Raw genomic sequence first — 15,701 nt, 5'->3', positions numbered from 1 at the left:
CGTCAAATATTTAGACGTTAATTTGAGTGCCTTTTCTCCAATGCAAATGAATGAAAATTTGCAGACATATGCATTCGCGGGAACAATACACGAAATAATCAATAAATTTTTTTATATGTTTATTAATTGTTTAAATAAAAAAACGATTTTAATGGAAAATGCTTAAATTCTCTTGTTTTTTACAATGTAAAAACTTGAAACTTTTACGTGTTGTAGCTAATGATATGAACTATACATAATTTCACTTTTCACGTTAATTGTTTACGTTATGCTTCATAAATAAACAATAAAGTTTCAAATTTTTTGCCGATTCCGACTACTTTCCATGTTAGTACATCATATGTTTTATACATATTTTAAGAAACATGACGATATATTTTAATGTTTGAAAAGTGTAAGACTAAAAAGTAAAAAATAAAACAATATGAAAAAAAATTTTTAGAAAACGCTTTTCTTTAGTTACGAGTGACTAAAATTATAAATATAAAAAAAAAGCAAAAAATAAAAAAAATTGAAAAAATTTAACACATTCGTTAAAGAAAAGCGTGGGGCGAAAACCGTTTATTCGATGAAGACGCGCCACGCTTTTCTTTGACGAATGTGTTAGATTTTTTCAATTTTTGTTATTTTTTGCTTTTTAGTTGATTTTTTTTTTATATTTATAATTTTAGTCACTCATAACTAAAGAAAAGCGTTTCCTAAAAATTTTTTTTCATATTTTTTTATTTAATATGTTTACATAAAAATTCTATGAAGGTTTTGTTCCTTTAAACCCCCAAATGTTCGTATACGTTCCAATTAAACTATTATTGTGGTACCATTAGGTAAACACAGTGTTTTTAAAACGTTTTTGCCTCTTAGGGCCGGTTGTTCCAACGCTAATCAACAATGATCATTATCAAATAATTAATTACTGTCAATGTCAACTTTGTTTGGGTTGTTAAAAAGTCTGTGGAGTCTATAATCAATTAATATAACAATAATTATTAACATAATTAATAATAAATCTCATAATTGTAATTAATTATGTTTTCAGCAACCCAAACAAAGTTGACATTGACAGTTTTGGTGACAGTAATTAAATATTTGATAATGATCATTGTTGATTAGCGTTCGAACAACCGGCCCTTTGTCTTTTTTGATAAGTCACGTTTTATCGAGATCTTCAAAATATACCTAAAAATGTAAATTATAAATAAATTTTCAGATTATTAACAGGTATATCACAGGTACTTAACCATATACAAATATGTGGTGGATTCGACAAATATTCAAAATATCTCGATAAACACTGGCTTATCGAAAAAGTACTAAGAGGAAAAAAGTTTTAAAAACATTGTGTTTAACTAATGGTGCCACAATAATAATCTAATTGGAACGTACACAAAAGTTTGGGGCGGTTTAAGGGAGCAAAACCCCCATAAAATTTTTATGGGGTGCACAAATTTCACTTTAATTTTTTTTAAGATGTTGCTGCCATAAGAATGTCACATGTCCATTTTCAATGAAAAATCTCTAAGAGATTTCGATATATGAAAAAAAAATCTATTTTATTTTGTAACTTCGAAGGGCTGTAACTTTTTTTGTGTACACTTTTGTACTAAGGTAAGTTGGATTCAATCAATTTATTTTTGTCCCCGGACTGCGTGATTTAATTTATGACATACCTTTTTGAAACACCCTGTATTATACATATGATTAATTCTAGTCTGGCCATCCAGTACAGTCGTTTAGTTATCTACATATAATTAGATATAAGTATGTGTTTATATGGGACTAATTAGACTAAAATATATTTAACATAAGTATTGAGGTCATGGGTGACCATAAAAATTTCGCAATCAATCAGATCCAAAATATTAAAAAACAGAATTGTTTTAATTTATTTAAATCGTACTTAGAACCTTTTAAGCTAATATTACTCACTCTCTTTGATTCAAGAGACAAAATAATTATTAGAGGGAAATATACTGTTCGCAGGACCGTAACTACCATTGGGGCAACCGGGGCAGTGCCCCGGGGCCCCCGTTTGGTTGGCCGTGCAGAGATTGTAACGAGGTCAAATAAACTTTTTAAAGTACTTTTAGTCAAGTTCTACTTCGAGTTGTCCGATTGTAATAAGTACACGGCATATTCTAACAACTTCACTGATCGATTTTTTCCTGTTTCACCTTCACCATTATAAAAAATTTTGTCGCAAAATCTCTCCATGAAGTCACCATCTTCTTTGCTTTCAAACCACAAAGCAGCTCCGTGTTTTAGATGGCTTCTTATAATTTCTTTGCAGTGTTGGAAGTTCTGCATAATATGTTGGCATACAATTACTTCTCGACGGTTTCCTCCTTTTTGACATTTTCCTATCTCCTTCAATTTTTCTTATACTTTATACATATCGAATTTTAACTCATTCTAAAAGTTTTTTCCACCTTTTCAATTTTCTGTATCTTCTCAGCAATCTGGTTTATCTCTTCCTGCATTTTTTCTAAATAAACCTTCATATCTTTATATTTTTCCAAGGTTTGATGCAGTCAATACATTGAAATACAGATTTTGCGATGTTTTGAAGTGGCTTTCAAGTCTAGTTCTGACAAATAACAAAAGATATAAAAGAGACGAAGCAACACAACTGAAAAAAAGAAACTAGAATCATTCAAATTTGTTTTGTTACTAGTCGTGCAAAATAAAATCCTTGAAATCCTCAACATAGTCTCGAAAGCACTGCAATCTAAATTTTTGGACCTTTTGCAGTTGGAACAGCTTACAGTTTACTTGAAGAGAGCCTTTTAAAACTAACTGAAATGAGAGGAGAATTTGAAACCTTCTCTGAAGAGGCCTCAAAAATGTATCAACGTTGGAGAATACTAGTAGGGTTCGCTCCAAAAATAATGCAGAAGACGAAAAAACATTTCCATGAACTGTGCGAAGATGCAAAACTTCAAGATCCCAAGTCATGCTTTAGACACTTTGGAGTAATGGTGTTTTATTCAATGATTGACACCTTATGCCATCAGCTAGACACTTGCTTTCAAGGAATGAAAGCAGTGTTACTGTATTTATATGTTATGTACCGAATTGTTCGTCAACCTGCTTTTATTTTGAATGCAAATGAACAAGACCTTCAAAACGAAGCAATCAACCTTTTAAAACGTTTTCCAGATGATTCCAGACGAGAGATGGACTCAGCTTCCGCTGGGGGGGAAGGGGGTAAACCTACGAGACCTCCGGTAGTGGGCCCCCAGATCACGTTTGCCTCGGGGCCCCCAACATCGTACTTACGACCCTGAGTCAGCCATTAATGGATTGTAGATTTCAAAGGAGTTATTTGACTCCGTAGACCTTTCCACACTGCAACCAGAAATATGATTTTTGTACTTTTATGCACATAATCTCTCCCATGCGAGAGGAGAATTGGTTCACGCTTACCTATTGATCCTTTTTTGGTCCTTGCTGAGCTACATCGAGGTTTATCTGATTTAGTAGTTCCTCTAATAGTAGTAGTAAAGGGATATCTGTAAAGCTTTATCCCCATTTTATATTTTTCGGATGAGTGAGGTTGCAAGATTCCCTTAGTTGTTTGCTCTATTTGTTTGTTCCTGCTCCATTCTTCCCCACTAGAAGCTATGAAATCGTCGATCATTCTAGGCAGAGCCCTGCATTCCAGGAGGAGTGTCAGCATACGTCAGAATTTGGCTAGCAAGCATCAAATCTAACATATTCCGTCGAATATGTAAAATTTAATCCATATTATAATCTTACCTCTATAATATTCAAATTTTGGTAAAATTGCTGACCCCTTTCAGCACTGACTAATATTTTTAAGGAAATATGCAAGATAAATGTGTAAAAAGTACAATCTGATGATCATGGGAAAACGTTCAGTATAATTCTTTTAACTTCTAGCGTTTTAAAAAAATGTCTAACAACTTGTAACCAAATTGTAAAACTTGTTCGTTAGTAGTAACTTTCTTTTTATTTCCTATTTTATGTAGTTATCTACCTTATCGGCAGAGTCTACGAGAAGTGTATGGTAAATTGAAGCTGTAATTACAAAAAAAGAAATATGTATGTCTTTGTACTCACTTTATAACGCTCAAAAAATTACGGGAACTGGATTTCAATGCATAATTAATGCATAAGCTATACTTCTTTAATCACGAGGGTAAATTTTTATTTTACTGGGCGCATGCGCACACCGACAGTATGGTATAAACGTTATACGGGATCTGATTGGATGTTAAAATCATCTGTCAATAATATGGAGTTCAATATGGAGATTTTGGATAAAAAAATTAATGTTGTGTATATTAGTTTTTATTGTTGTGATGGCGGAGAAAAAAAGCAAGATTATAATATTGTAGTGACTTTTTAAATAGTTTTTAAAAAGCGACAGGTACGTAATAATTGTAAATGTTTCAGTATCCTAATAAAAAATTTCATAGGCACCTAATTACGTACTTGGAAAATTTAAAAAGAACCTACCAAAATAGTATGTAATGCTTTGATTTACATAATTTGACTACCATCAAAATGTCTATCAATATTCACCTAGTATATGGTTTTCTTACTCTATGTTTTGTTGTATTTTAATATTTCTTTTAATTCTAAATAATTTCAATTCAAAATCAAAATAATTTGATTAAATTCAGAACCGTCAAAAGTTTAATCCGTTTAGTTAGTTGATCTTCGCAAATGATGACACATGGTCTCCGTGGGTAAAAGTTTAAGGTGAATGAATTTCAATACTAACTTATAAATAGCTGACATAATAAATAACTGAACCCGCTTATCAACTGCGCTGATAAGCGGGTTCGAACCCCAATGGAAACTTTTATTTTTTTATTTTTTTTTATACATTTTATGATTGTAAGTTTATTTATTATATAATTTTTTTCAGAAATACGTATTTAGTTAAAAATTTTTCCTACACTGTTCAGAAATCATTTTTGGCATTTTTCAATGTGTTTGTTTGTGTGTGTTTTATTCTTTTATTATTTTCATTTTTGGCACTGTTTTAATAAAAGTATTTGAGAAGTAGTAAGTATTAAAATTAGTTTAATATTTAAATAAAATATAAATAAACTGTTTAAAGTATATTGATTTCGTTGAAATCATATAATAGAAGTATAACTTCTTTCGTGCGTACAAAGTACACACATTCTTTTTTTTATAATTTTCGTATCAAAGTTACTCGTGAAGTTAGTCGTATTGATGACAGTTGAGAAAACGTGGGCGACCCCTAAAATAGGCATATGAACTTGTTTACAACGTAAAATCAATAAATCTATTAGATAGTGAGCTACTTTTTTCGAAACCACAGTCATTTCTTTGGATTTCTCTTCGTTTGCAGTGACACTTGTATTTGGATTTTCTACAGCAGTTAATAAGAAAAACATTTCTTTTAGTTTTCTGTTGGTATGAGCGATCAGGTCAGGATGGTCACATGGCCAGTATATGCCTCTGCTTGTGTTTATGAGTTGAATTAACGTAAAACGTAAATATTTTTTTATAATTGTCCTATCAAAGTTACGCGTGAAGTAAGTCGTATTGATGACAGTTGAGAAAACGTGGGCGACCCCTAAAATAGGCAAATGAACTTGTTTACAACGTAAAATCAATAAATCTATTATATAGTGAGCTATTGTTTTCGAAATCACAGTCATATCTTTGGGTTTCTCTTCGTTTGTAGTAACACTTGTATTTGGATTTTCTACAGCAGTTAATAAGAAAAACATTTCTTTTAGTTTTCTGTTGGTATGAGCGATCAGGTCAGGATGGTCACATGGTCAGCATATGCCTTAGTTTGTGTTTATGAGTTGAATTAATGTAAAAAAATTGAATCAGATCAATTTGAATGAGCTTTAATCAATGACAAATGGTCACAAAAACTATGAAAAAACATTGTCTAAAAGTAGTAAGATTTAGATGTGAACGAAAATTGCAAAATATATCTGATATTTTTTTTTAATTAATGTCTCAGCGGATAGAATAATTTAACTATTTATTTTAATTTAACTAATTAATTTAAATAAATAAAAACTACTTACCCACACGGCTTTTCTGTAAATATAATATAGTTTTGGTGTTCATCTCTATTTCTCTCGACAAATTTGACACAAGTGAAATTTTCCCAGTGCCTCATTGCTTGTTTAAATAGAGCTTTATGAAGCCCACTGAAATTTCCATCAATTTCATAGGGTATTACCCCATAATCCCATATTCTTTCTTTTCGTGCAGTTGCTGCTCTGATGATTCTGTAATGACGTTTTTCATAGCTGGCAGTGTTTTTTCTTTTTAAATCAAAATTTGGTTCAAACTCGTGAACTGGAGATTCTGTTAAATATTTATTGCTGTTAACGTTTCTTCTCCGCCTACAAAAGTATTAAAAGTATTTAAAAGAAATAATAATTAAAATGTTTATTTACTTGATTATTATAAGATAATCACTACACATAATCATATGGAGACTGAAAACATTCCTACAAAGAGAAATACCCCAGAGTAAACTGTGTTCATCAAAGGTAGAGGTAATCTAGAGCAGGGGTTCACAATCTGATGTACAAATGCCACTAGTGGTACATATCACTATTTCCGGTGGTACACAAAACACAAAAACACAACCAAAATCCAGCATATTTGGACGGGATTCTGCAGAAAGGAACCAAACCACAAATATGTATTTTTCCTATTAACAGTCTCATCGATTGTAAAATACCCCGTAGATACTTGTGCAGAAAAAAAACAAGCCACATACGATATATACCGTCATCTATGAGCGAAAGAACCAACCAACATTATCGTTGCAGCATGACAGCGTTCTGCAGAAGAGATTTGGGTTGGTTCCTTTATGCAAATTTAGTTAAGTTATTTTGCAGAAGGGAACCAAGCTACAAAAGTGGATTTTGTTAAGACAACTGTTTTCTTGAATTCAAGGAATTTCCAGAACAAATTATTAAATCCCAGTAATTTCATATTAACATTGTTTTAGATTATACGCCTGATTATGTAACTCAATAATGGAAAATAAATGTTTATTAACTTTGAATTCACTCAAGTTGTTTTGCAGAAGGGAACCAAGCCACAAAAGTGGATTTTTTTAAAACAACGGTTTTCTTGAATTCACGGTACTTCCAGATTTTGAAATCGAACAAATGATTAAATCCCAGTAATTTCATATTAACATTTTATTATATTATACGCCTGATTATGTACCTCAATAATGGAAAATAAATGTTTGTTACCTTTAAATTCACTTAAGTTGTTTTGCAGAAGGGAACAAGCCACAAAAGTGTATTTTTTTGGAGAACAACTGTTTTCTTGAATCAAACAGTATGTGTTAAATCAAATCTAATGCATATATTGACGATTTTAATGTTAAACAATGATTATTTTTAATAGAGAATTTTACATTTTATCGTAAAGTTTTTGGCTAATATCTCAGTTTTAACAAAGTGTGGTTTGAATCCTTTCTGCAGAATCCCGTCCATTTGTAGTTAATTAGATTATCTAACTTTATAGGTACTTCAGTTAGATGGTACCAAAAATAATTAAAATAATTTTTGTGGTACATGACTCAAAAAGGTCGAGAACCATTGCTCTAGAGCTCCTTCTGAACATAAGACAAAGAATAGAAAAATGTAGGAAATTAAATATCCCAGGGTCAAATGGCAACCATTATGGCTGATACTAAAAGAAGTAGGCGTACCACAATACCTAATTTTGCTTATAACTGAACTGGTGGCACCCAAAATCCCGACAGCCAAAATACCGACAGCCAAAATCCCGACGGCCAAAATCCCGACAAGCCAAAATCCTAGCATAAGCAAAAATCCCGAAAACTACATTTTTAATATTTATTGTTTTCTTTTCAAATGCAGTACCAGATCATATAATAGAGTATTGAAATTGACAAATTAATTACTTACTTACTAATAAGTACGGGCACTAATTATTATGTATTTTAAAAGCAAAAATTATAAAACACTTTATTTTATAATATAAAAGCTATACTTACTGAAATGGGCCGTTATGAGTGACTTGATAATATCTATTATTTGAATGTAGGATTGATATATTGAACTATATATTGGCAAAAAAAATAATTTAGTTCATGTTAAATAAATGTTACAAATTTAATTTAGAAATTTAGTTCATATTAAATGGTAAATACTTTTGTTTAGTAACAAAAAAAAAATAAAAAACAGATGTCTATAAACAAAAAACCAGAAATAAATGTAATTATATGTTAAAAAAGAAGTGATCAAACCTTGACCAAAAAACAGTATTTTTTATTGGATTAAAACTTACCATGAACTAACTGCCAAACAATTGAAGAGATTTCTTGTTTGAAACAATATTGTACCGTAACAAAAATAGATACTATGTAGGTACTATAGTTTTCAAAATCTGGCGGGAGTTTTGATTTATCGGGATTTTGGCTTTCGGGATTTTGGCTGTCGGGATTTTGGGGTAGACCCAGACTGCATGACAATCGTTCACACATAACCACGATTCACCGGTTTGAGGTTGTGAGCTCATACTTATATCTGAGATCATTGATCACAAACTCAGCATCACTACAGGAAGGAATACAACGTAGATGTAATCTAGCAACATTCGTCGTAGGAAAGATGGCCAAAATATTGAAGTACTCTCAAATTTCGCGAACTCAAAAAAATTGGTTAATCAACTGCTTAATATTCCCAATATTGACATACGTATGTGAATTTTGGACCCTAACACAAACGGAAACAAGAAAGAAAGATGCCACTGAAATGTTCTGTTGGAGAAGAATGTCACGAATTCTGTGGAACGACTACAAATACAGTGAAATCAACAAACTCATAAAAAGAAAAATTAAACAGGCCAAAGAATCCTGGCTTGAGAATTAATGTAAAGAAATAGAAGAGCTCCAAAAAAAAAGCATGACATTACAATGGTCCAAAATTCAAATCAAATTCAAGAAGTTAAGACAGTCAAAGAATCTTGCTTCGAGAATTCATGTAAAGAAATAATAGAAGTCCTTGAACAAAACATGACAGTTTGAACCTCCACAAGAAACTTAAATATACCACCGGAATTATAAAACAGAAAAATTCTCACGTACTTAAAACCGCAGACGGAAAAATTTGTGATCACAAACAACAGTGCAAGGAATGGGAGAGACATATCGGTGACCTTTTTGACGATGCTTCTCGAGAAAATGCTCCAAATACTACCTGTGAAAACCAATTAGACAGAGGTCCCAGTATACTAAAGTCGAAAGTCATAAAAGCAATACAACAAGCCAAAAACAATAAAGCACCTGGACCAGATCAAATCCCTGTTGAGCTACTTAAACTTTTAGATGAGGAAAACATTACCTACTTGACTACTTTCTTCAACAAAATTTACAACGAAGGAAAAATACCAGATGATTGGTTGGAGTCACTGTTTATAACATTACCAAAGAAAAGCAGGCCCACCAAATATAGCGATTTTAGACTAATCAGTTTGATGAGTCACACACTTAAGATACTTTTACGCATTATACAAAACCGAGTATTCCTTCTGTGCCAAACTAGAATGGGTAATAAGCACTTTGGATTTAGAAATGGTCTAGGAACTAGAGAAGCACTATTTTGTATGCGCGTTCTCTTACAAAGAAGTTGTGAATTCCGAAATAACGTGTATGTTTGTTTCATCGACTTCGAGAAGGCATTCGACCGAGTACAACATGATACACTTTTCGATTACCTGTAGGCGGCAGGACTTGACCACTACGATATAAGACTGCTGAAATACTTATATTACAATCAAGTAGCCTCTATCCAAATTGGAGTCAGTCGTACTGAAAAACTACCGATAAAACGTGGAGTACGACAAGGTTGTGTTTTATCACCCACCCTTTTTAATCTGTACTCTGAAGAAATCTTTAGGGAGGCTTTGGATGCCAGACAAGAGGGAGTAAGGCTAGGCGGAGAAGTAATTAACAATATTAAATACGCTGACGATACAGCCATTCTCGCTGAAAATTTACAAGATATTCAGACACTACTAAATCTAGTCAGTGAAGCAAGTTTTCGGAGAGGCCTTAAAATTAACATTTCAAAAACAAAGTGGATGGTAGTTGGAAAGATTAATATAGATCAAGGTCAGCTTTCTCTTGATGGAGAGGAGTTAGAACGGGTGAATCATTTCAAGTACCTTGGCAGCTGGTTAAATGTAAATTGTGACTCTGATGAAGAGATAATAACTAGGATCGAAATATCACGGAAGGCTTTTATGACCTGGAAACCAGTTTTATGTAACAGAAACCTGTCGATGAATATTCGAAAGAAAGTCCTGAAATGTTATGTGTGGTCTATCCTATTGTATGGTTGTGAGACATGAACGTTAAAAACCACAATGCTAAACAAAACGAATCCTAAAGATATCGTGTATTTCGCACACTTCCAATGAAGATGTTCTTCAAATGATGAATTCAGAACGTCTGCTCATAAGCATCATAAAGAGGAGAAAAGCAGAATACTTCGGCCATATAACTCGAGGGCCTAAATACCATCTGCTTCGCCTTATAATACAAAGAAAAGTGGAGGGAAAGAGATAGATCGGTCGAAAGAAACTTTCATGGCTGCGTAATATTAGACAATGGTGTGGCTGCACAGTAGAAGAATTATTTCGCGCAGCAGCCGATAGAGAGAGGTTTCAGGAAATTGTAAACATGATGACGGCCAACGTCTGAATACAGACACGGCACCTAAAGAAGAAGAAGAAGGAACGACTACAGGACCAATAATTCAATTTTAAATGAGCTAAAGGTCAGCAAATGGCTCTCCAGCAAAGCCCACCTCCAAAAATTAAAATACTTTGGACATGTTATGAGAGCAGACACAGAAAACATGGATAGACTTATTATTCAAGGAAAAGTAAAAGGTCGAAGATTATGTGGAAGATTCCCAACAAGATACATCTTGTGGCCTATGCAATTTACAAACCTTCCATTTACGATTAGAAAAAACCTTTCATGGACTTTCTTCACATTTTCTGGTGTAACTGTATTGGTGTGCCGTTCAGTACGTGGTTCATCCAATGTCATCCATCGTAGATATACGACTACTACGAAATTTATGGAACCAAAATTTAACAGTGTAGTCTGAAGAAGCATTAGTTCCATGATGTTTATCCAGCTTTTCTTTTGTTTCCTTCGCAGTTTTGTTTCTCAAATCGTCGTCGTCAGAGCCAAACCTCTTATGTACATACAAATTCCATAGCACATACGAGGTTTGGCTCTGACGACGACGAAATAGTAATGTTTAATGAGAAATCGAAAACACGTCAATTTTATGCAGCTGCCAAAAATATACTAATGTCTGCTTCGGGCTAAAATTTCACATGTAGGTATGTCTAAAAAGGTTAGAATTTCTAGGGCTAAAGTTTTTTAAGATCGCAATACCTTAATCCGGAAGGGAGGTTACTATCAGACCACGAGATATAGACGAATGCTTAGAATCTCATGAACTGACTACTTAGTAAAGCACTGCGATGGATGCCAACTCATACATATGAATATTATTTCAATGAGGACGGAAGTAATGATAAAAGATGGTCTAAAAAATCAATAACCTCCCTTTTAGCAGTTATTTCAGAAGTAAAAAATGTCCAGTTTTATAGCAAAAATTTGTATTTGATAAGAAAAATATGTATAAAGAAAACAATTATTAGTAGTTGTTTCATGTATGTAGTTTTATAATTAACTAGTATTAACTTACTTACCTTACGGGTACTACCCTTTCTTCTCCTATTGCTATATCACCTAAAAAAGGACCTGAAACAAAAAAATAACAATAAAGAGATCATATTGTCCTCGATTGTAAATTATTGGAAAACATAATTAAAAAAAAAAAGGAAAAATTATACAGTTTATCAGTGAAAAAAATTTCAATAATGGATACTAGGAGACAGCCTTGGTGCAGTATTGGAATCAGTATTTCAAACGCTTTTAAATAAGCTGTCACATGACGTACTTTCCCATTAAAAAAATCAAAGTTACGCCGCGCCTGTCACCTGAAGAGGGATCGTGTAAAGTTCGAAACATTGATGTTATAATATACTTTGATTATTTTAAAAATCGACCTGTCCGAGCGTTTTGCTTATGTGCTAAAAATAAATAAGTTAATATGGGGGTGGGGGGAGTGTAACACTTATTCCAGTACACTGTATAAGTGAAATCATATGAACAATCACACAGTGTAAAGTCCTTTAGGTTAAGGACAAAAAAGGGGGATTTAAAAAATTATTATTAATCAATTAATATCATACATTGGGCTATTGCATTCAGTAATTATTAATATAAAATACGTTCATAGTAGGAATGAACGGAATTAATTGTAACAATAAACGGAAATAATTGTAGAAATAAACGAAATACGTTAGGAGAAATAACACTGTTATTGACACAACGAATAGTCTTCGTCGGTCAATTAACGATGTTGTTCGTTGACTCAGTGAACAGAGTTCGTAATACCAATAAAGTGATATTATGGTATACATAATGAATGTTCATCCATTCAATAAACGTAATACATTGGCTCAACGAATGAAAATAATGAATTGATGAACATCGTTTTGTTGTCCCAATAAAACCAAGAATTGGACAAATTTTAAGGATTGCGTTTGTTGTCTGAATTAACATTTTTATTGATATTACGTACCTTTTTCGTTGAGTGCAACATATTATAATATTTTCTATTTTAATACTGTCGTATAAAAAGAACTTACAAAAATAAAAATAAAACCACTTATGTATTTTTGTGCACATTGAGGATTTTCATTCTTCCAAAATTAATGAGAGGTAAAGGGATCTATGTGCGCACCATAAATTTTTTTATACATAAAACAATAACCGAATGTTGTAATACTTTCTGCTATTGGCAATAAATATAAAAAGACCTGATTATCCTCTTACACAGTCAAAATGATTCACTTTTAATTTTCCCTCTTATAATAATCTTCCAACTTTGACTTCAGTTTTCTCAAAATGTTGATTTTGCTACTTAGACCCCTTGACCTCTAGGGGCCTCATATGCGATACCGGTTCTTTTTCTGAGATCTTCATTTCTTATTTTATCCCGTAGGGTTATGCCCAGCATGGATCTTTCCATAAGCCTTTGAGCAACTCTCATTTTCGACGCTGTTGCCTTGGTTAGAGTCAATGTCTCTGCTCCATATGTCATTACCGGTAGCACACATTAATCAAACACTTGTCTTTTTAAACTGATCGGTATACTGCTCCTAAATATCTCTCAGCTCTCCGTAGGCTGCCCAAGCAAGAGTTAATCTTCTTTTTATTTCGCACGTTTGGTTATCTCTGTCAATTCTGATTTCATGACCTAAGTAAATGTACCTTTCCACTGGTTCTACGACTTGTTCACGTATAATTAGCTGTCCGCTAGGAATCAGATTAGTTATAAATTTGGTTTTAGTAAAGTTTATTTTCAGGTCTATTTTCCAGCAGATAGCGTCTAACTCATTTAGCATTTAATTTACTTCTCCTAAATCATCAGTTATAAGTTCTGAAGCTATTTTCTTGTGGCATTTTTACAATTTTAACTATTTATAATGGGAAATAAGCCACAATATTATTAAAAAATGATTTTTATTAACGTTTCGACGCCCAAATCGAGTGCTGTTGTCAAAATACAAAATACTACTAACATAAACAAAAATGTTGTTGCTTAGTAAAAAAAAAATTCTTCTAATAATTTATTTAATTTGACTCATTTATATCGGCAATTCAGATACATATGATACATTTTAAAGTAGAAGACTTTAAAATGATATTGCCAATATTTATGAGTTGCGTTCCTGGGACGACTTTACTGAAAGATAGTTCATTCGATTATATGAAATCAACTCCAACTCAAGAATATCCGTCACAAAAAAATCATAACATATGATTTATCTTTAAAAAGACAACCACATGCAACGGTGACATTAAAATTCTCGCGTTAGAGGTCTCATAGTAAATCACGAGGGAAAACCAGGAAAAACCTTGTGATACTATCCCGACATCGTAAGTATTTGGTCCTACATTTAATTTACTCTCAAAATTAATACCAAATTCTGACTTTACTATAATTTTGTTTAAATTATAAATAATATCAATAATACATGGATATATAAGTAATACTAAATTATAAAATATGTACTAATTCGACTATTGACTTACTAATTGTGGTATTTTATTTCTACTGACTTCCTCTTTCAGTATGGGTATCCACATCCTACTGCATTCCACCGAGGAATTTGCGACACAATTGGTTTCGTTTAGCATAATTAGAGCCGCTTCTTTGATTTTTCTCTTTTTACTATCTGTTTCTTTCAGGATTATACTTGAATCTCTCCACTGAACTCATATGTTCATTATCCCATGCGTGTTGACATATTTGAGATCTATCAAATTCTCTATTTTTAATATAAGATTGATGTTCACTTATTCTAACGTTTAATGGTCTTGATGTTTCACCTATATAAAACTGTTCGCATTCACAAGGTATTTTATAAATACAATTCTTTGTCCTTCCTTGTTCATTGTTAGGTTTAGTTTTAGATAGAATAGATCTCAATGTGTTGGTTGTTTTGAATGTTGTTGAAATGTTGAATTTATTTCCTATTGTTTTAAGTTTCTCGGATAGTCCTTTTAATAAAAATTTTTAAATAAAAATAATTTTTTAATAATATTGTGGCTTATTTCCCATTATAAATAGTTAAAATCAGTTATAAGGATTACGTCATCTGCAAAACGCAGATGACATCAGATTTAACTTTTCTCCATCTATTATGATCCCTTTATTGTCCCAGTTTAGCATCTTAAAGGCATATTCCAGAACAGTTATGAATAGTTTTGGCGAGAGTATGTCGCCTTGTCTTACGCCGCGTTCTATGTTTATTTGTTTGGTTTTATCATGTATCTTAATACTCATTGTTGCCTCTTTATAAATATTATAGATGAGTGTACTATAACGATAGTCAATGCGGCATTCATTTAGAGCTTCTAAAATGCTATCCAGCTCTATCGTGTCGAAGGCTTTATGAAAATCCACGAATGCTAGGACTGTAGGCTTCTTTTCTTCTTATGGTGCCTATCCGTTACGGATGTTGGACACTAACATGGCTATTCTGACTTTGTTGACTGCTGCCCTGAAAAATCCGGTAGTGGTTAAGTTAAACCATTTTCGCAGGTTATGCAGCCAGGATATTCTTCTTCGTCCTGGACCTCTTTTCCCATGCACTTTACCTTGAAGTATGGTCCGAAGTAGGTCATATCGTTGTTCATTGCGTATTACATGGCCCAGGTATTCCAGTTTGCGACGTTTTATGGTTACGACTAGTTCGCGCTCTTTACCCGTTCTATGTAGAACTTCTTCGTTGGTAACTCTGTCTATCCAGGAAATCCTCAAAATGCGTCTATAGCACCACATCTCAAATGCTCCGAGTCTCTTCAGTGATGCTTCAGTTAAGGTCCATGACTCCACGCCATATAAAAGAACAGAGAATACGTAGCACTTTAGTAAACGAATTTTTATTTCCAATTTTATATCGTGGCTGTTAAAGATCTTTTTCATTTTGACGAAGGCTGATCTTGCCTTCTCGATCCTTATCTTAATTTCCGTCGATTGGTCCCACTGTTCATTTAAGTTTGCACCCAAATAACAAAAGTTGGT

The 15,701-nt window shown here is 32.7% G+C and overlaps 1 protein-coding gene across 2 annotated transcripts in view; it reads right to left on the bottom strand.

The window, feature by feature from the left end:
* Positions 1–15,701, bottom strand: part of LOC114333286 (tolloid-like protein 1) — a 167,261-nt gene that overhangs the window by 57,098 nt on the left and 94,462 nt on the right. For both annotated transcript variants that reach the window (XR_007701176.1, XM_050663594.1), the window contains exons 2-3: positions 11,752–11,803; positions 6,045–6,368 (exon numbers count right to left, since the gene is read on the bottom strand). Coding sequence is in view for 1 of the 2 variants with exons in the window: in XM_050663594.1 (XP_050519551.1) it covers positions 6,045–6,368; positions 11,752–11,803 (376 nt within the window). In the remaining variant the exon portion in view is untranslated. The remainder of the gene's footprint in view (positions 1–6,044; positions 6,369–11,751; positions 11,804–15,701) is intronic.

Source organism: Diabrotica virgifera, chromosome 10 (genome assembly GCF_917563875.1).
Source record: "Diabrotica virgifera virgifera chromosome 10, PGI_DIABVI_V3a".
In the NCBI taxonomy this organism is placed as follows: domain Eukaryota; kingdom Metazoa; phylum Arthropoda; class Insecta; order Coleoptera; family Chrysomelidae; genus Diabrotica; species Diabrotica virgifera.
The sequence above is the reverse complement of the archived record's forward strand: the minus strand, read 5'-3'. Positions and strand labels throughout refer to the sequence as shown.